Source organism: Sander lucioperca, chromosome 9 (assembly GCF_008315115.2).
Source record: "Sander lucioperca isolate FBNREF2018 chromosome 9, SLUC_FBN_1.2, whole genome shotgun sequence".
Lineage (NCBI taxonomy): Eukaryota > Metazoa > Chordata > Actinopteri > Perciformes > Percidae > Sander > Sander lucioperca.
Genome location: NC_050181.1, coordinates 25,299,347 through 25,319,839, shown reverse-complemented (window position 1 = coordinate 25,319,839; position 20,493 = coordinate 25,299,347). Strand labels below are relative to the sequence as shown.

The 20,493-nt window shown below is 38.6% G+C and overlaps 1 protein-coding gene across 1 annotated transcript; it reads right to left on the bottom strand.

Moving 5' to 3' along the window:
* Window positions 1-3,150: 3,150 nt before the first annotated feature.
* LOC116041919 (GTPase IMAP family member 8-like) lies at window positions 3,151-19,404 on the bottom strand. The gene is made up of 9 exons (XM_036004859.1): window positions 19,292-19,404; window positions 17,263-17,325; window positions 14,731-15,631; window positions 12,883-12,908; window positions 12,442-12,798; window positions 11,012-11,036; window positions 10,689-10,765; window positions 6,792-6,854; window positions 3,151-4,149 (listed from the first exon to the last, which is right to left on the bottom strand). Exons 1-9 carry the CDS (start codon window positions 19,341-19,343, stop codon window positions 3,224-3,226), a joined length of 2,490 nt encoding a protein of 829 aa, XP_035860752.1. The 5' UTR covers window positions 19,344-19,404; the 3' UTR covers window positions 3,151-3,223.
* Between the last annotated feature and the right edge of the window lie 1,089 nt (window positions 19,405-20,493).

The following is a 20,493-nucleotide window of genomic DNA, read 5'->3' as shown; positions in this document are numbered from 1 at the left end:
TAACTGTTACTATTATAAATCACACTACACACAAAAATCAAGAAAGGGCTGTGAAGAGAACAGTTTGGTAAACCTGCTGCAGTTCAGCAAGTCAGAATTTCTACAGAAAATCAGCAAATTTGTTATTTTCCCCAAACAAAAATTTTAAGATAACTTTTATCAGGTACAACATCTTTTATTGAACAATAAAAGTTAATTCCAATCCCACAATCACTTTACCATACTGTACCAATGCCTTCTGAGACACTGCTGAACATATAATGGTCATCTCACACAGGTATTAACACCCATAAACTAACTGTTATTATAAATCACACTACACAGGCCGTATTAAGACAATGTGGTGCCCCTGGGCACTATACCTCAAAGGGCCCCCCCGTCCACTACCCCCTTTACTCGTGCTGTCCTCCTGGCAAAAATATCAGATATAATCAAGGGGATTTCTCAAATGTAATTTACTAACTTGTCCAACTACATACAAGGCATATGACAGAGATGTTCACAAGTCATTTTTTGCAAGTCCAAGTCGAGTCTCAAGACTTTGAGCTCCAGTCCAAGTCAAGTCTCAAGTCTTTTGCTATGAGTCCAAGTCAAGTCTCAAGTCTCTGGCCATCTGATCTGTCCCTAACACTGTATTGTTAAATCTTATGAATTCAAAGCATGTCCTGTAGCTACCATCCATACAGTACAGTATCAAAATCAGTTGTAGGATAACTTTATGGGGTCTACTTAACACATCCCTCTAGCCCTCGGACCTGGTGAAATATTGACCTAAGTCTGTCACATCATATGGATACAACTATAAAGATACAATTTGCCTGTTCCCAGCATTAGCACAACACTGCGATGGTTAGCTTGTTACCTGTGATGATATATGCTAAATGTAATGTCTCTTTCACTCAAAAAAATGTCTAATGTCGAAGTGGAAATTAAGAGAATAGTGGCAGCGCCACACCAGTTACAGAACAACATGCATCTCAGTGTCAGTCCAAATTACGCACAATACGCAGTTTGAACTCACTGATGTAATGCCATTTATTTTCTAAGTGTTAGTACGCTCAGTGAAACTGAGTCCAGAGCGAGGGAGATCTGACTCAGAGGAGGAGAGGTTAGTGAGGCGAGCGTCTCCACGGCAGGTGACAGTGCGCATGGATGAAATAATGAAATAGTAAATAGGACTACAGTAACAGAAATATGTGCAGAATTAAGACAGTCAAGATGGCCCAGTGTTTGGTGGACCGGGTACACCTTGTTCACTTAATAGCCTACAAATCATCCACGGGATCAATTACGCATCACGTGAGTTTGCCCCCCCGACACAGCGTTTGTTCCTGGGGAGATGGATCCGTGCGTCCCGCCTCCTGTGCGCCATGGATGTCTGAGCCTCAGCAACTACTAACTATAAAGATACAATTTGCCTGTTCCCAGCATTAGCACAACACTTTGCGATGGTTAGCTTGTTACCTGTGACGATATATGCTAAATGTAACATCTCTTTCACATTAGCAAGTGACTGACCTATCTGGGTGCGTTTTGAGATGCCTGATGAAGTCCAACGTTGTTGATCCGGCATCATTTATCTTGGTGCCACACACCTTGCATGTAGCTGTTGGCTTACTGCCACTGTTACCAAGTTATTGAAAGCAAAACTAATGACAACAGGCACAACTCCGGGAGGACTTGGTGTACATTTTTTTGATATGTGAGTGCACGCACATAAGGCATAGCGCATGCGTTACGTTGCACATTATGGCAAAGGGCAGGGGACATGCAGCTCGTCATACGTTTCCCCGTATATGCGCCAATAAAAGAAAATAGAAATACATGAATATATTAAGATTTAAAAAGCAATAATTGCATGAAAACAGGTTGTTGACGAGTCTCGAAGCTCAAGTCCGAGTCAAGTCTGAAGTCTTTTGGGTCGAGTCCGAGTCAAGTCTGAAGTCAGCTGTTTGTGCGACTTAAGTGCGACTCGAGTCCGAGTCTCAGACTCGAGTCCTCATCTCTGGCATATGAGCACTATATTCAAATGTCTCAATTCAAAATGTCGAATTCAAAAAGCACAGCACTCAATTCAAAATGTCAAAATAAATACACATCAGTACATCAGCCCAGCAGAAAAGCCAAAAAAACTAACAAAAAAAGCATTTTCATTATGCAGAGAGAAACCAACACGTGCTGTCCCCTTGCCAAAAATATCAGACATAATCAAGGGGATTTCTCAAATGTAATTTACTAACTTATCCAACTACATACATGTAGGCATATGAGCAGTGAGTACTATATTCAAATGTCTCAATTCAAAATGTCTATCAATTCAAAAAGCCAAAATCAATACTATATATATTGCAGCATTGTGGGTCGGTCAATATGTATTTTTCCGACTTTATTTTACGGGCCCTGAAAGCAACTCCTCTGATTGCTCAAAAACTTTCAAAAGCATCAAGGGAAAGCTAAAACTGCTTTAGCATCACAGCTAACGACAATAGAAGGACCTAAAATGAATAAGATATGGACAAAAGACGATCAATATTAGATTTAAGAGTATGGATTTATTGCACAAAGTCCTCTTAAAGAAATACAAGTTCTAGGAAAAGAAGCGCAGACTGTGGACCGGTCTTTTACACTTCTCTGCTTACTGAACAAACTCACGAAGCGCCGTGCTGGCTGTGTTGTGTGCTCGAAAAACACAGAGAAGGGTTGGGCGCAACCAAGTCTCACCCAGAGGTGGGGGGGGGGGGGGGGGGGTCTTTGCTTGCCAATTACATTGAATCAAGAAAGCCAACCACTTGTCATTTTTTAAACAGTTAATATTTTACATTCATCATTATAATAACATTTTTTTGCGGGGTTAAACTGCCCCCCATTCCCCAAATGATGCATTTGCGCGTACCTGTGGACCAACTCAACTCTGACAGATTGGGGAGGGGGAGTGATAGTGGTCATGTAATATTGATTTACTTATAATTTATTTAGATTATTGTGAAATTAGTGTTCATAAACGAGTAATGTATGGTCTTTCAACAATTTCAAGTGAATAATATAACAATTTACGGAAAATATTGTTAAAGCCTGTGTCATGTGGTGCCCCCCCACTGGTTGTGAATGGTTGGTCCAAGTGCCCTTATGGATAATCCGGGCCTGACACTACACAGGAAAATCAAAAAGGGGCTGTGAAGAGAACAGTTTGGTAAATCTGCTGCAGTTCAGCAAGTCAGAATTTCTACTTCCAACCAATGAATTTCAGAATGGGTTTCACAATATTGTCAAAAAGTAAATCTATTATCACGTTTATTATATTACTGTTCTCAGCTTGAAATCTGGCATAATTTTCATGCGCATTTCTAAATATTTTTACTCTCATCTCCATTTCTCTGTCACGAGCTGCAACTATTTTCGTCCACTCTCTGTCAGCTGGTTTCCATATTTGTAGCTCATACTTTTCCTCTACTTTCTTCTTTATTTCCTCTTCCTTTTTGCGCATTTGCTCTTCTTTCTCTTTAAGGATTCGTTGTTTCACCTCTTCTATCTTCCTCTCTGCCTCCTGGAAGATTTCAATGGTGTAATGACTTCCTCCATTCTTCTTTGTGATATATCTGATCTTGTTGAGCAGCTCCCTGACCTGAGAACGGTCCTTCAGGTCATTATTAAAGACGTGGTACTGGCCATTACATTTCTCTACAAGTTCCTGCAGCTCTTCGCTGTCCTTCAAGAACTTTTTAATAGTTTTCCCTTTGAGCAGGTCACCATGGGTAAAGAGAACCATGCTGTATTTGTCTGCGTCCTCTCCAAAGATTTCCTGAATCTTCTGCACCGTATTCTTTTCTTCCTCTGTGAATCTGCCCAGTCTGATGACGACCAGGAAGATGTGAGGTCCAGGAGAAGCATAAGCAATGCTCTGGGCAATATTTTTAATAGTTTCCTTTTCATCAATGCTGGTGTCGAACAGATCCGGAGTGTCAATAACAGCAATCTTTTGTCCATCCACTTCACAATTGGCCTTAGCACAGTGTTTAGTCAAAGATTTAGGAGAGAACTCTGTTTCAAAATACTGTTTTCCCAGAATGGTGTTTCCTGTGGCGCTCTTCCCAACTCCGGTCTTCCCCACCAACACAATCCTGATCTCCTCATTATTGTATCTGGTCAGTTCTGATGGTGGAAAAACAAATTGCAAAACGTTTTCATATTCAACAGATTAGGGATCGTTCGGTATTTATGGAATGGACCACCGGAGGAAAATAGGGGAGGGTCATGTCTTTTTACTTTTTGCTGAGGGGAGGGTCATCCAACATGTTTTAGTCTGGGGAGGGGGGGGTCACCCAACTTTTTTATTCAAGAGCAAAATTTCAAAGTGGCTTGTTTGGTGCATATTTATCCATGTAGCTCTCAGTCTCGGCCCCCTACCAGATGGGTCTGACCGCATAGAGAGTTTGCTGGGGGGGCAGGAGGAGCACTGCCCCCCTAATGGCTCAAACGGGTAATTGCATTGTTTAAAAAAATGAGTGGAATAATTAATTATATCTGGCATGACCAGATATTTTATAAATATCTTAAATAACACAAAACAACTAAATGGTGGTAGGTAATACATCTGATTTCATATACTGCTTTAGTAAAAAATTATTACCTGGCTGACGATGGGAGCAGCAGGACGTAAAAAACGAAAGTTACTGTTGCACTAGTCTGGACATCTTGCCGTGCCAACCTTGCAATAAAGGTTTTCTAAATGCCATGTATATACATGTGATGTCAGTGTACTAATTGATTGCGGGTTTTGTGTAGATTTGGACTTTTATACGTTTATTCCACTTTGTTTAAACGGCGAAGTGGAGAGGCCTCGTTCACCTGTTTGGAGCTGGCTGGTGAATGTGACGCGCGTAGGCCTTGCTGGATACACCGTGTCATTTACCTTTTTGTGGATCTACTGATCGCTGTGGATTACTTTTTTTCCGTGTCATTGGATTACGGCAAAATACGGATGTTTTTTCTCAGCGTATCTTAACGTTTTATGGTGTGACTGCGCTTGGTTTCTGCGTTTGGAGAGGCATCTCAACAGACTGTAGGTCCAACACTGATTGTTCACCGTTACATTTTAGTTGAATTTAAGCGTCATTCTGCCACCGTCTGTCTATTGCGTTCCAAAACAGCGGAGCCACGATTGGATTTCATAAGGGCGAATTGTTAAATCGTTACAATGTAACTTAAAATCTGCTTTAAAAATAAACATATGTGTTTTGGAATATAATGTTCAGCTTCAGCAGCTTTACCTATGTGCTAAAATATACAACGACTGACGAAGCCTAGTGACAAGTCCATAGCAACCAGTGTTGAATTAGTTTTTTCCCAGCGTCCTTTGCTGAATGGTCGCAATGTTTTATTGTTTTATTTCATATGAATACTAGTTTACTAGAGGAGTAACTTAGTATTTGAAGTAATGCAGTAATGCATGAAGTGTGCATTTAGTTTCCATGCTTATTGTGTTTCCACAACAATGTTAGTGAGTAAATCTACTGAAATGGCCACCACACCATAACAGAGGAGTGGGATGTGTAAGATGAGAATGCAGAGGTTAACTCCTGTACATAATGGCTGTAAAAATCAAATGGTATCTGTACTTCACAAGTACTTTACAAGTGCAAATTGCATGCAAGGGGAGGGTTATGTCTCTTTTTTAAATAATTTTGGAGGGTCATAGGAAAATTATTACTGACGAGGGGAGGGTCAAGTGTTTTTAGGTTAGAGGCCACAAAACTCCTCCGGTGGCCACTTAATTAAATAACGGACAGTCCCTTATGCAATTTTAAGGAATGAAGTAGAATAGGCAGGTGGATGGGTCAAACAAACACAGAACTTAAAATTCCAAAATGTTTTACTTTACAAACGTCACATTCAGCGCCACGTGCTTAACCTTCAGCAAGTGAAGTAACATCTGATTTGAACCCAAACCATTATCTTTTTCTAAACTTAACTAAGTAGTTGTGGTGCCTGAAAATAACCAAGTAGTTTTCATTGCCTAAACATAACCAAGCTGCGACTATTTCACATTAAAGGCGTGTTTAAAATCGTGACCTTTACGTTCAAAACCCTAACCCTAGCCCGAGCGACATTCTCTGGTTTAGATATGAGGTCATATTTCCTAAATCACTAGGGGTGCAAATTTATGCAACAGTCCTTGGGCCGTTTTTTGATGGTAGGATCATACAACCCATATCGTCGTATGGTTTGGAGGACTTGTAGCAACGTGACATCCTGATTTCGCGTAAACATACACACGACTTTCTTTTTTTTATTTTTATTTTTTTATAAAGATTATTTTTTGGGCAATTTCAGCCTTTATTTGTATAGGATAGCAGAAGACACGAAAGGGGAGAGAGAGGGGGAATGACATGCAGCCAAGGTCCACAGGTCGGAGCCGAACCCAGGCCCGCTGCGCCGAGGGGTAAACCTCCACGTGCGCCTGCTCTACCAACTGAGCCATCCGGGCGCCCACGGCGACTCTCTTAAGCCAAGTGGCGTGTTATCTGTATGCATTTTAAAACTAAAAAAAGCGGGTATGCATCTTGATAACACGGCAATAATGGCATACGAATTGGCGTGTCATACATACGCCACTTCATGAGATCAGTCTGTCTACAGACAGAGTGAGTCAGAGAAATGTTCAGGATTTAAGAAACATTCTCTTCAATTAAGAACAGTTGAAGTTGGTTCATTACTTTGAGCTATGACATGCAATACATTTTTAAATAAATATTGAGATACATGCTGCAACATTTTGAATACAGTTGACTTACCATTTTTGGCATATTTGCAGTCCGTAGTTGGGTTATGGAGAGAAGAGCAGGTCTGCTGCTGAGCTGAAGAATTGAAGTAAAGTCAGTTTTTCAGCAACAACACTTCCTGATATGAAGACATTAAATCACCTATAAAACAATGGTGTTAGAGTGAACTGAAAACTGTGTCTTTTCATTTTGGTACAGTGGGATGTTTCACAGGTTAGATTTGAATATATGTTTTTATGTATTTACTTTAATTCTATTAAAGTAAGGAATCTCTGTCTGTGGGTATGTCCATCGGCCATCTGTCATTCGAATATCTCAAACCGTTTGTCCGATCTACTTCTCATTACATAGGTGAAGTGCTTGGTACCCAGTGAAGTGAATTTGGTTCAATTTGTAAACAGGATACGTTCATTATTAATATACTGTGAATAAAACAAAACGTAACTGACCCGCATTAGCAAAAGATGTCACATGCAGCACTCTGTTCTACAGCCACAAGCCATCTGCAGTGGGCTACTCATTACTATTTGGAAATATATACCTCTTCCCATCTCCGGTCTTCCCCACCATCACAATCCTGAGCTCCTTATTATTGTATTTGGTCAATTCTGATTTGATGGCTTAGCACTTTACATATGCATATGATTGTGCAACGTCAACATGGGCAACTTTGACAGATGGCATTTGAAGTTTAGTGTTTACCTTATCTAGTTATCACATGTTGGGTCTTCGAAAACATTTAAGACTGTAGGCTACTTAGAAAGCCTAAATAACAGTGGCCTGGGTTAGCTCAGTTGGTAGAGCAGGCGAACATATATAGAGGTGTATGCCTCGACGCAGAAGGTCCAGGGTTGGAGTCCGACTTGGACGATTGCCTAGCCTAGTTGACACCAGACCCTTCTCAGTTGTAACTGAGAGTGGGTCTGGGAAAGGTTCATTGACAGTTCATTTCCAAAGGGTCGTCACCAACGGACGCTGCTCAAATGCCTCGAGGGCCAGGCCCGTATTAAGACAATGTGGTGCCCCTGGGCACTATACCTCAAAGGGCCCCCCTGTCCACTACCCCCTTTACTTGTGCTGTCCTCCTGGCAAAAATTCCAGACATAATCAAGGGGAATTCTCAAATGTAATTTACTAACTTATCCAACTACATACATGTAGGCATATGAGCAGTGAGTACTATATTCAAATGTCTCAATTCAAAATGTCTATCAATTCAAAAAGCCAAAATCAATACTATATATATTGCAGCATTGTGGGTCAGTCAATATGTATTTTTCCGACTTTATTTTACGGGCCCTGAAAGCAACTCCTCTGATTGCTCAAAAACTTTCAAAAGCATCAAGGGAAAGCTAAAACTGCTTTAGCATCACAGCTAACGACAATAGAAGGACCTAAAATGAATAAGATATGGAAAAAAGACGATCAATATAAAATTTAAGAGTATGGATTTATTGCACAAAGTCCTCTTAAAGAAATAGGAGTTCTAGGAAAAGAAGCGCAGACTGTGGACCGGTCTTTTACACTTCTCTGCTTACTGAACAAACTCACGAAGCGCCGTGCTGGCTGTGTTGTGTGCTCGAAAAACACAGAGAAGGGTTGGGCGCAACCAAGTCTCACCCAGAGGTGGGGGGGGGGGGGGGTTCTTTGCTTGCCAATTACATTGAATCAAGAAAGCCAACCACTTATCATTTTTTTAACAGTTAATATTTTACATTCATCATTATAATAAAATTTTTTGCGGGGTTAAACTGGCCACTTTTGATTATTGTTAACCCCCCCCCCCATTCCCCAAATGATACATTTGCGCGTACCAACTCAACTCTGACAGATTGGGGAGGGGGAGTGATAGTGGTCATGTAATACTGATTTACTTATAATTTATTTTGATTATAGTGAAATTAGTGTTCATAAACGAGTAATGTATGGTCTTTCAACAATTTCAAGTGAATAATATAAAAATTTACGGAAAATATTGTTAAAGCCTGTGTCATGTGGTGCCCCCCCACTGGTTGTGAATGGTTGGTGCCCCTGGGCACTGGCCCAAGTGCCCTTATGGATAATCCGGGCCTGTCAAGGGCGCACTGGATAGTGTCGGTACACGATCCGTTCTGCCTGCACGATCTGCGCATGCACAAGATAATACTGTTTTACCGAGGATACGACCTGCACGATCTGTTCCACGCTAGCCTATGGCTAGCCTCCACCGGGAAGCTAACGTTAGTTTAGCTAACAGCTAATTCGGCTAACCGCTAGCTGACAGCTAGATTCAGACTAAAATAACGTTAACTCAAACATAATGGGAAAAGCAGGCTACAGCTAAATTAAGACTTCACAGTAATAACAATAAAGACAAGTATTGAGTGATTGTATTTTAAATGAGCACAAGTAAAGTAGAACTGACGTAACAGCTGTTATATATGTTAACGGTTATTTTCACGTTTTATTTTGAGGGTCTTTTAAAGTTATTAAATGCTGTCTCAGCTAGCAGTTAGCCGAATTAGCTGTTAGCTAAACTAACGTTAGCTTGGCTGTCGACCGGAAGCGTGGAACAGATCGTGCAGTGTCGTAAATCCTCGTACAACAGCGCATGCGCGAACATTTTGCGCATGCACAGAACGGATCGTGCAGGCAGAACGGATCGTGTACCGACAGATAGTCCAACCAATCAGAACCAATGATCCGGGTGACGCTGCGCTTCGGTAGCCATCATGTTGAATGTAAACAAAAAGCTGCTTGCCGTCGCTGCGCTATTGTCGTCACGTAAAGCCCGCCTCAGCGGTTGTGATTGGTGCCTCGATTTTGGGGGCATTGGAAAATGGCTTGAATGGGCTCTTCGCCAGACTGACTTGCAGAGCAAATCTCAAATTTGCCAGAAGTTCGTCAGGGTTTACCCAGGCTAACGATTTCCTGCATGTCTTCCTCTCTCTCCCCTTTCATATCTAGCTATCCTTTTCATTAAAGGCTGAAATGCCCAGAAAAATCTTTAAAAAAGCCTAAATAACAGGAGTGCCTCTTTGTATAATACAGAGTAAGTCAGATGGGGATTTGAGAAACGTTCTGTTCAACTAGGAACAGTTGAGGTTGGATCATTACTTTGAGCTATGACATGTAATCCATCTATAAATCTATATATATATATATATATATATATATATATGAATAATTACTGCAGCCCTGAGATCTCCCCGCTTCACAACAAACAAATATGAGGCGTAATGAGCAACTTGCACAATTGACCTATACGGACGTTTTATGGGTTGAGGACGTTGTGGTTGGTGATGATAGCTGAAAAGCTGAATGTCTCTTATCTAAACTGCTAAAATCAGTTGAATAGGTAAAAAAGGCACATTTTTTAACAGATAATAGTTAGATATATCAGATGAAATTTTATGTGAAATCAGTTGGACAAAAATATCAGAAATATTAGTTTTGGCAAGACTAGATTAATTGAAATTTTCAATATATTATGACAGGACATGTGACACAAGAATAAAGCTAAAAAAAAAATGAGCGGACAAAATTCAGAGAAAACATTTTTGAATAAAAGTTTACTTAAATGTAAATTATGTAACTAAATCATTTTGAATTGTTGATGTTGGTATTGGCAGTGGTAGAACAAGTACTGCAGAGTACAAAAACTATGCCCTATTAACGAAAGAGGGGTCCTGAAAGAGTCATTATCAGCACAATGTACTTAAATCAACTTACATCTATTAAAAGGTAGAGCTTTCAACTCTAATATAATGGTTTATCTCTAATTAATTAATTAACTAATTAAGTTTATAAATTAGGCTTTGTTTGGCTTATTTTAGATGAAAATTGTAGACTGCAAAAGATATACATATACATGCCCCAATGTCACCTGTGTCACCAGTAGATGATGATTATAAATAGATCTTAACTTACCATATTTGATGAATAAGCTGAATAGGATGAGTAGGCTGAATGGGCTTCCCATGTTTGGATTGTAGAGAGCAGATGTGCTTTAGAGTCGATACACAAAGAAGGCTGAGAGTCTGTTTGCAACAATGCTTCTTATATGAAAACTTCATCCAGCAAACCACACCCATAAAACCCCAAAACACGAGGTGTTTATGTGCTTAGTTCACAGGCTGCTTTATACATTGATCATAAATTGAATAAAGCAAAGTTTGTCATTTAGCCCCTTTTCCTAGCCCTAAGTTATAGTATAATTGAATTTTAAACAAACGTTATTCATAACAGTGTACATGTCAGCTAGAGTAGGTCTACAGTCTAAACACAACACACAACATGAGACATTGTTTTCACAAACAGACAAATACAAATTCAAGTGTCACATTTAATTAACAATATACAGTTAGTTAGTACATTCAGCAGTCAGCTGCTGCTTTATCCTTATCATTTTAATCCAGCACAGTTTTGATATGTACTACTGCATTTTCATTGTTCCTTGTTTTTTCTGTGTTGTAATAGTAAGACAACGATCTAGTTAGAACTTGCAGTTGATTCTTTTTACCAGAACTACAGGAATTTGCAAACTGTGTTTCAGCTGAACTTCTCTATTTGTTAACTTCGCTATTTCTTCCCCCTTTTTCCTCTTTTCACTTTACTGTGTTGTGTTCTTATTCAACCTTTCAATGACTGACTAAAATGCTTCACACCCTTTATTGTCCCATTTTATTTATATAATCTAGCACAGCTTGAATATCCAGTCCTCCTGCATTTTCACTCTCCCTTCTGTTCCCTGTAAACGGCAAACCCTGTTCACCCCTCTCATCAGCATTTACAAGAAATGCCACCAGTTCTTTTAAATTGTGCATATACAGTTTAGCCATCCCTTTGAATTGTAGTTCTTAGTCTCTGTTCCCAACATGAAGTGAGATGAACATGTGTGCTGCAAACCCAGTCAGTAGTTCAACAACTGAGATTGGTTCTCACCACTTTCAAAGCATCGTTTTCAGCAGCAGCAGGACAATGTTTTCAAAGAAAAAGCTGTAAAAAGCCACTGTTCACTATCTACTCAGCAGCAAAAGCTGACACACACAGTTATAGACTACCTGGTGAACATAGTGGAACATTTATACAGAGAGTTTCATGTAGTTTTCATTTTAATGCTTTATGTAGAAATGCCATTCTTTTGAAATGGCCAAACTGTCAGTTTCAGTCTTGCCTTTGACCTGCATATATCATTTCCTGAATGCCAAATGCATGTTTTGTAAAAGATCAGTGTTGTCTTAGATATTATATGTGAGTTTAAATTTGTGATCATAGTTGATTTAAAACCTTAAATTACAGCACCCCCATGTGGCTGATAAACAGGTGAAAGAAGACAGATTCTTGCATTCATCATTTTTACTCAAGAAAAGAAAAATCAAATGTAAAAATGTTTATAGGTGACAGAATGACTCCCATTAGTGTCATGTTATAATTTGATTATTATTACTGATGCACCTGTGTGAGTAAATATACTCAGTTACATCTTGCCACTGCTAATAAATGTAAAAAGAAAAATTTAAGATTATTTTTTGGGCATTTTACTCCTTTATTTTATAGGACAGCTGAAGACATGAAAGAGGAGAGAGAGGGGGGAATGACATGCAGCAAAGGGCCAAAGTCAAACCCTGACCTTAAACAAGTTTTAACACTAGATTTTAATCATTTACTTTGAGCTCGTCACCATGGGTAAAGAGAACCATGCTGTATTTGTTTGCTTCCTCTCCAAAGATTTCCTGAATCTTCTGCACCGTCTTCTTTTCTTCCTCTGTGAATCTGCCCAGTCTGATGACGACCAGGAAGATGTCATTAATACTGGTGTCAAACAGTCCTGGAGTGTCAATAACAGAAATCTTTTGTGTATCCACTTCACCAGAGGCCTTAGCACAGTGTTCAGTCAAAGAGTTAAAAGAGAATTCTGATTTAAAGTTGTGTTTTCCCAGAATGGTGTTTCCTGTGGTGCTCTTTCCAGCTCTGGTCTTCCCCACCACCACAATCCTGATCTCCTCATTATTGTATCTGGTTGGTTCTGATAGGAAGGCTGAAAGAAGTTGCAAAACTTTTTGAACCAGTTTATACAACTACAACATGGGCAACTCTGACAGTGGGCAGTTGAAGTTTTTACCTTGCCTAGTTGACTTTATATAGGGCCTTAAACAGAGGCATAGAAATTACACTCAGTTGACTGTTTATTAGGAACACCTGCCACAAACTAATACAGTCTAATACAGCAGTACTGCAATAAATCCTCCTTTATTAATGTTATAATGTTTAGGCAAGGGTAGGCCAAACAACAGAAGCACCTCTTTATATAATGCAGAGTGAATCACAAAAATGCTGAGAATTTCAGAAAGGTTTTTAAATTCAAGCACTTTCCCCTTTAAAACTGTTGGGATTGGTTCATGCTGTGACATGCAATCAATCTATAAATGTTTATTTAGACACAAGTTACAACCAACATTATGAATACAGTTTATCAACTTATTGGCATATTTGCTGGCCATTGTTGGGTTAAGAAGAGAAGATCAGTTTTGTTGCTGAGCTGAAGAAGTAAAGTCAGTCTGTCTGCAAAGAAACTTCTTTATGTAAAGACTTCATGCAAAAACACCACACCTATAAAACAGAGCTGACAACAAAGAGCATTAAACACTCTGTCTTGATGTTTATTGTCAAACTGGTTATACAAGTATACGTGTAAGATGCTAATGCTAGGATGCTCCATTAAAGAAAAACAATAAGTCAGTAAGGGACATTTTAACCCTTGTGTTGACTTCCTATCAACCATACAACTTTGTGTTCTTCTGGGTCGAAATTTCAACATTTTGTTGTTATTTTTCGACACCTTTCTCAACGTTTTTGTCGATTATATTCCAATTTTTGTATCACCTCTTTTACTATTTTTTGTCACCTTTGGTGATGTTTTTGATGTTTTTTTTGTCACTTTTTCTGATTTTTTTGGTCACTTTTTTCAGCGTTTAAAAAAATGTTTTTGTCGATTTTTTTCCTGCGTTTTTGTCACTGTCACTAAAATATAATGAAATAAGTAAAGAAAAAAATCAAAGCTGCAATGAAAGGAAAACATAACAAGGAGAAATTTAGTCTCAATGTCTTGTGTTATGATGGCATCACATTTTATAAATGTCTGACGTTTAAATACTACATTAGAATATTGTAAAAATAGTTTTTACATACAAAATCCAAAATGGCAATGTAGAAGAATAAATTGAATAGAAATGTGAATATTTGTATTCCGGTCTACTTTGGTTTAATTAAATATATACTTAAACATTTCACCTTAAAAATAAAACTACACCTCAATGTGAGATTTAGTAATTTGATTGTGTTATTGAGAGTTTAAATTAGCGATGAGTTCATAATTTTTGGAAGCCTCCTTATTTTAGTTTTTGGACATATTCTGTCCTTTAATTAATTTCTCTCCAGCTGTATCATTCAGACTTTACAGTTCTTCCTGACCAGTGGAGGAGGCTATTGTACAAAGTTGGTGTCCTCACAGGAGTACAGCTTGGTGGCATCCATTTACAGTTATTGTTTCACGGTTACATAAAATGAAATAAAATGAATGAAAGAAGTTTGTGTGTAAAAATCTGTTTTCTTTTTATGTTTCTACCTGGTTCTGTGTGACACGTAAGTCACATTAAATGGAAGGAAACCTTCATGTCCTGTATTTATTATCTTTAACCTCTGACTGATGTCAGTAAAGCATTACTCATTTATTATCAGATTTATTTCATTATCACCGTAGAAACATGCTCTTTACAAGCTGTGGCACTTCTTAACATGTATCGATCATCTTGTACAAATATTAACCTGTGACATTTAGTTGTGTTTATTTGACATTGAAGCACTACACAGGAAAATCAAAGAAGGGGCTGTGAAGAGAACAGTTTGGTAAAGCTGCTGCTTTTCAGCAAGTCAGAATTGCACCTGCAAACCAGCAAATTTCTTATTTTACCCAAACAAAAATTTCAAAAAACGTTTTACCAGGTTAAATATTGAATTACTGTTCTCAGCTTGCCTTCTGGCATTATTTTCCTGCTCTATTCTATATTTTTTCTTCTCCTCCTCCAATTCTCTATCACGAGCTGCAACTAACTTTTTCATCCTCTCTCTGTCAGCCTCTGCTTCCTTTATTTGTTGCTCGTACCTTTCCTCTAGTTTCCGCTTCATTTCTTCTTCCTTTTTGCGCATTTGCTCTTCTTTCTCTTTAAGGATTCGTTGTTTCTCCTCTTCTATCTTCCTCTCTGCCTCCTGGAACATTTCAGTGGTGTAATGACTTCCTCCGTTCTTCTTTGTTATATATCTGATCTTGTTGAACAGCTCCCTGACCTGAGAACGATCTTTCAGGTCATTATTAAAGACGTGGTACTGGCCGTTACATTTTTCTACAAGTTCCTGCAGCTCTTCGCTGTCCTTCAAGAACTCCTCAATAGTTTTCCCTTTGAGCTGGTCACCATGGGTAAAGAGAACCATGCTGTATTTGTCTGCATCCTCTCCAAAGATTTCCTGAATCTTCTGCACCGTCTGCTTTTCTTCCTCTGTGAATCTGCCCAGTTTGATGACGACCAGGAAGATGTGAGGGCCAGGAGAAGCATAAGAAATGCTCTGGGCAATATCTTTACTGGTTTTATTATAATCAATCCTTGTGTCGAACAGACCCGGAGTGTCAATAACAGCAATCCTTTGTCCATCCACTTCACCAGAGGCCTTAGCACAGTGTTCAGTCAAAGATTTAGGAGAGAACTTTGAGTTGAAGTTCTTTTCTCCCAGAATGGTGTTTCCTGTGGCGCTCTTCCCAACTCCGGTCTTCCCCACCAACACAATCCTGATCTCCTCATTATTGTATCTGGTTGGTTCTGATGGTGGAAAAACAAATTTCAAAACGTTTTGATATTCAACAGATTATGCAACTTCAACATGGGCAACTCTGACAGTGGACAAGTTTATTTTTTACCTAATGCAGTCGACCACATAGAGCCTTGAAAAACTTTTAAGACTGTAAGTTGCCTAGGTAGACTATGTAACAGAAGCACCTACTTTTATAATGCAGACGAGACCGTCCTGAAGAAACACGCCCTGAGGCCATTTGTTAGCAGCAGTTATGAGCCATATTTACATTTCTAGTGACCGTAATTATGAGGGAAGCAAAGAAGAAAGTAAGGGAATAAATATGGGAGCATCAATTTGTTTTTTTAAGATGATTTTTGGGGCATTTTTAGTCTTAAGACAGGAAAGTGGAGAGAGGGGGAACGAAATCCAGCAAATGGCCGCAGGTCAGAATTGAACCTGCGGCCGCTGCGACAAGGACTGACCCTCTGTACATGGGGCGAACACTTAACCTGGTGAGCTACCAGGCGCCCCGGGAGTGGCAATTTTAAGGAATAAGACCGTATGTTGGCCAGGTCAAACAAACACAGGACTTAAAATTCTGAAAACAGTGATTATTTTTTAACTTAACAAACGTCACGTTCAGCGCCACGTGTGTAACCTTCAGCAAGTGAAGTAACATCTGATTTTAACCCAAACCATTATCTTTTTCTAAACTTAACTAAGTAGTTGTGATGCCTGAAAATAACCAAGTAGTTTTCATTGCCAAACATAACCAAGCTGCAACTATTTCACATTAAAGACATGTTTAAAATCGTGACCTTTACGTTCAAAACCCTAACCCTAGCCCGAGCGACGTTCTGTAGTTTAGATATGAGGTCGTATTTCCACCATCACTAGGGGCGCAAATTTATGAAACACTGGATCATACAACCCATATTGTCGTATGGTTTGGAGGACTTGTGCAGCAACGTGACATCCTGACTTCGCGTAAACATGCACGTTGACTTTCTTAAGAGTTATCTGTTATCTGTCATTTTGAGCTAGCATTTGAGTGTATGTCTACGCTGTATACAGCGGACGTAAACATAAACTCCACTTGGTGTGTTATCGCGAGAAGAACGTGTTATCGCAAGAAGAAAGCTACGGTTGAGTTTAGGAAACCTGACACGCGGGTTGGCTTTAGTAAAAGAAGGAAGCGAGTTGAGTTTAGGAAACGCCACACGTGGGACACAATGGAAACAAGACACGCGGGACACGAAAGTCCTGTGTTTGACCCATCCTCCCCCCCTCGACCAACCTCCCTACGCAGATTTTCGCCTTTTCATACTACTCGCTACGGCGTAAATTCACACGCAATCGTAAGGTAATGTCAGTCAATGGAGGCCAAACAGCATTGATAAACACGCTAAAAAGCGAGTATACGTCTTGATAACACGCCAATAATGGCATACAAATTGGCATGTCATACATACGCCACTTCATGAGATCAGTCTGTGTGCAGACGGAGTGAGTCAGAGAAATGTTTAGGATTTAAGAAACATTCTCTTCAACTAACAACTGTTGAAGTTGGTTCATTACTTTGAGCTATGACATGCAATACATCTTTAAATAAATATTGAGATCCATGCTGCAACATTTATGAATACAGTTGACTTACCATTTTTGGCATATTTGCAGTCCGTAGTCGGGTTATGGAGAGAAGAGCAGGTCTGCTGCTGAGCTGAAGAATTGAAGTAAAGTCAGTTTTTCTGCAACAACACTTCCTGATATGAAGACATTAAATCATCTATAAAACAATGGTGTTAGAGTGAATTGAAAACTGTGTCTTTTAATTTTGTCACAGTGGGATGTTTCACAGGTTAGATTTGAATATATGTTTTTAATGTTTTTATGTATTTACTGTAATTCTATTAAAGTAAGGAATCTCTGTCTGTGGGTATGTCCATCAGCCATCTGTCATTCGAATATCTGGAACCGTTCATCCGATCTACTTCTCATTAAATAGGTAAAGTGCTGGGTACCCAGTGCAGTGAATTTGGGTCAATTTGTAAACAGGATACGTTCATTATTAATATTCTGTGAATAAAACAAAACTGAACTGACCCGCATGGGAAAAACATGTCACATGCAGCACTCTGTTGTACAGAAGTAAACATGGAGACCCCTGACTTCAGCCACAAGCCATCTGCAGCGGGCTACTCATTACTATTTGGAAATTTATACCTCTTCCCAACTCCGGTCTTCCCCACCATCACAATCCTGAGCTCCTTATTATTGTATTTGGTCAATTCTGATGGGATGGATTAGCACTTTACATATGCATATGATTGTGCAACTTCAACATGGGAGACTTTGACAGTTGGTATTTGAAATTTAGTGTTTACCTTATCTAGTTATCACATGTTGGGTCTTCAAAAGCATTTAAGACTGTAAGCTGCTTAGAAAGCCTAAATAGTAGTGGCCAGGTTAGCTCAGTTGGTAGAGCAGGCGAACATATATAGAGGTGTATGCCTCGATGCAGAAGGTCCAGGGTTGGAGTCCAACCTGGATGATTTCCTGCATGTCTTCCTCCTCTCTCTCCCCTTTCATATCTAGCTGTTCTTTCTGTTAAAGGCTGAAATGCCCAAAACAAATCTTTAAAAAAGCCTAAATAACAGGAGTGCCTCTTTGTATAATACAGAGTAAGTCAGATGGGGATTTGAGAAACGTTCTGTTCAACTAGGAACAGTTGAGGTTGGATCATTACTTTGAGCTATGACATGTAATCCATATATATATATATATATATATATATATATATATATATATATATATATATATATATGAATAATTACTGCAGCCCTGAGATCTCCCCGCTTCACAACAAACAAATATGAGGCGTAATGAGCAGCTTGCACAATTGACCTATACGGACGTTTTATGGGTTGAGGTTGTGGTTGGTGATGATAGCTGAAAAGTTGAATGTCTCTTATCTAAACTGCTAAAGTCAGTTGAATAGGTAAAAAGTGAAAATAATTTTTTTGGTAGGCACCTTTTTTTTTAACAATAATAGTAAATTATATCAGATGAAATCTTATGTGAAATCAGTTAGACAAAAATTACGAAAAAATATTAGTTTTGGCGAGACTAGATTAATTGAAATGTTCAATATATTCTGACAGGACATGTGAAACAAGAATAAAGCTAAATTAAAAAAAGAGTGGACAAAATTCAGCAAAAAACATTTTTGACTAAAAGTTTACTTAAATGTAAACTATGTAAGTAAATCATTTTGAATTGTTGATGTTGGTATTGGCAGTGGTAGAAACAATTTACTATTAATAGTACACAGTACAATCACTATACACTATTAATGAAAGAGGGGTCCTGAAAGAGTCATTATCAGCACAATGTACTTAAATCAACTTACATCTATTAAAAGGTAGAGCTTTCAACTCTAATATAAAGCTGGATAATGTAATGACTTATATTGCATCATATTGTAATCATGATATTTGGTAAGTAAAATCTGAATCTGCATTATTGTGAGTTTAAATTACTAACTCAAGACTAACTTAAGTTTATAAATTCGGCTTTGTTTGGCTTATTTTAGATGAAAAGTGTAGACTGCAAAAGATATACATATACATGCCCCAATGTCACCTGTGTCACCAGTAGATGATGATTATAATTAGATATTAACTTACCATATTTGATGAATAGGCTAAATAGGATGAGTAGGCTGAATGGGCTTCCCATGTTTGGACTGTAGAGAGCAGATGTGCTTTAGAGTCGATACAGAAAGAAGGCTGAGAGTCTGTTTGTTATGCTTCTTATATGAAAACTTCATCCAGCAAACCACACCCATAAAACCCCAAAACACGAGGTGTTTATGTACTTAGTTCACAGGCTGCTTTATACATTGATCATAAATTGAATAAAGCAAAGTTTGTCATTTAGCCCCTTTTCCTAGCCCAAGTTATAGTATAATTGAATTTTAAACAAACGTTATTCATAACAGTGTACATGTCAGCTACAGTAGGTCTACAGTCTAAACACAACACACAACATGAGACATTGTTTTCACAAACAGACAAATACAAATTCAAGTGTCACATTTAATTAACAATATACAGTTAGTTAGTACATTCAGCAGTCAGCTGCTGCTTTATCCTTATCATTTTAATCCAGCACAGTTTTGATATGTACTACTGCATTTTCATTGTTCCTTGTTTTTTCTGTGTTGTAATAGTAAGACAACGATCTAGTTAGAACTTGCAGTTGATTCTTTTTACCAGAACTACAGGAATTTGCAAACTGTGTTTCAGCTGAACTTCTTTATTTGTTCACTTTGCTATTTCTTCCCCCTTTTTCCTCTTTTCACTTTACTGTGTTGTGTTCTTATTCAACCTTTCAATGACTGACTAAAATGCTTCACACCCTTTATTGTCCCATTTTATTTATATAATCTAGCACAGCTTGAATATCCAGTCCTCCTGCATTTTCACTTTCTCTTCTGTTCACTGTAAACGGCAAACCCTGTTCACCCCTCTCATCAGCATTTACAAGAAATACCACCAGTTCTTTTAAATTAAGAAAAATAAAGTGTGCATATACAGTTTAGCCATCCCTTTGAATTGTAGTTCTTAGTCTCTGTTCACAACATGATGTGAGATGAACATGTGTGCTGCAAACCCAGTCAGTAGTTCAACAACTGAGATTGATTCTCACCACTTTCAAAGCATCGTTTTCAGCAGCAGCAGGACAATGTTTTCAAAGAAAAAGCTGTAAAAAGCCACTGTTCACTATCTACTCAGCAGCAAAAGCTGACACACACAGTTATAGACTACCTGGTGAACATAGTGGAACATTTATACAGAGAGTTTCATGTAGTTTTCATTTTAATGCT

What these genes read in the sequence shown, in the direction of transcription:
- LOC116041919 (XM_036004859.1), bottom strand. Translation starts at nt 19,343, where the DNA reads ATGGGAAGCCCATTCAGCCTACTCATCCTATTTAGCCTATTCATCAAA. An exon ending in TATAAAGTCAACTAGGCAAG is followed by an intron (nt 12,799 to 12,882) that starts GTAAAAACTTCA and finishes AACTTCTTTCAG; the next exon opens with CCTTCCTATCAGAACCAACC. An exon ending in CTGCAAATATGCCAAAAATG is followed by an intron (nt 4,150 to 6,791) that starts GTAAGTCAACTG and finishes TTCCACCATCAG; the next exon opens with AACTGACCAGATACAATAAT.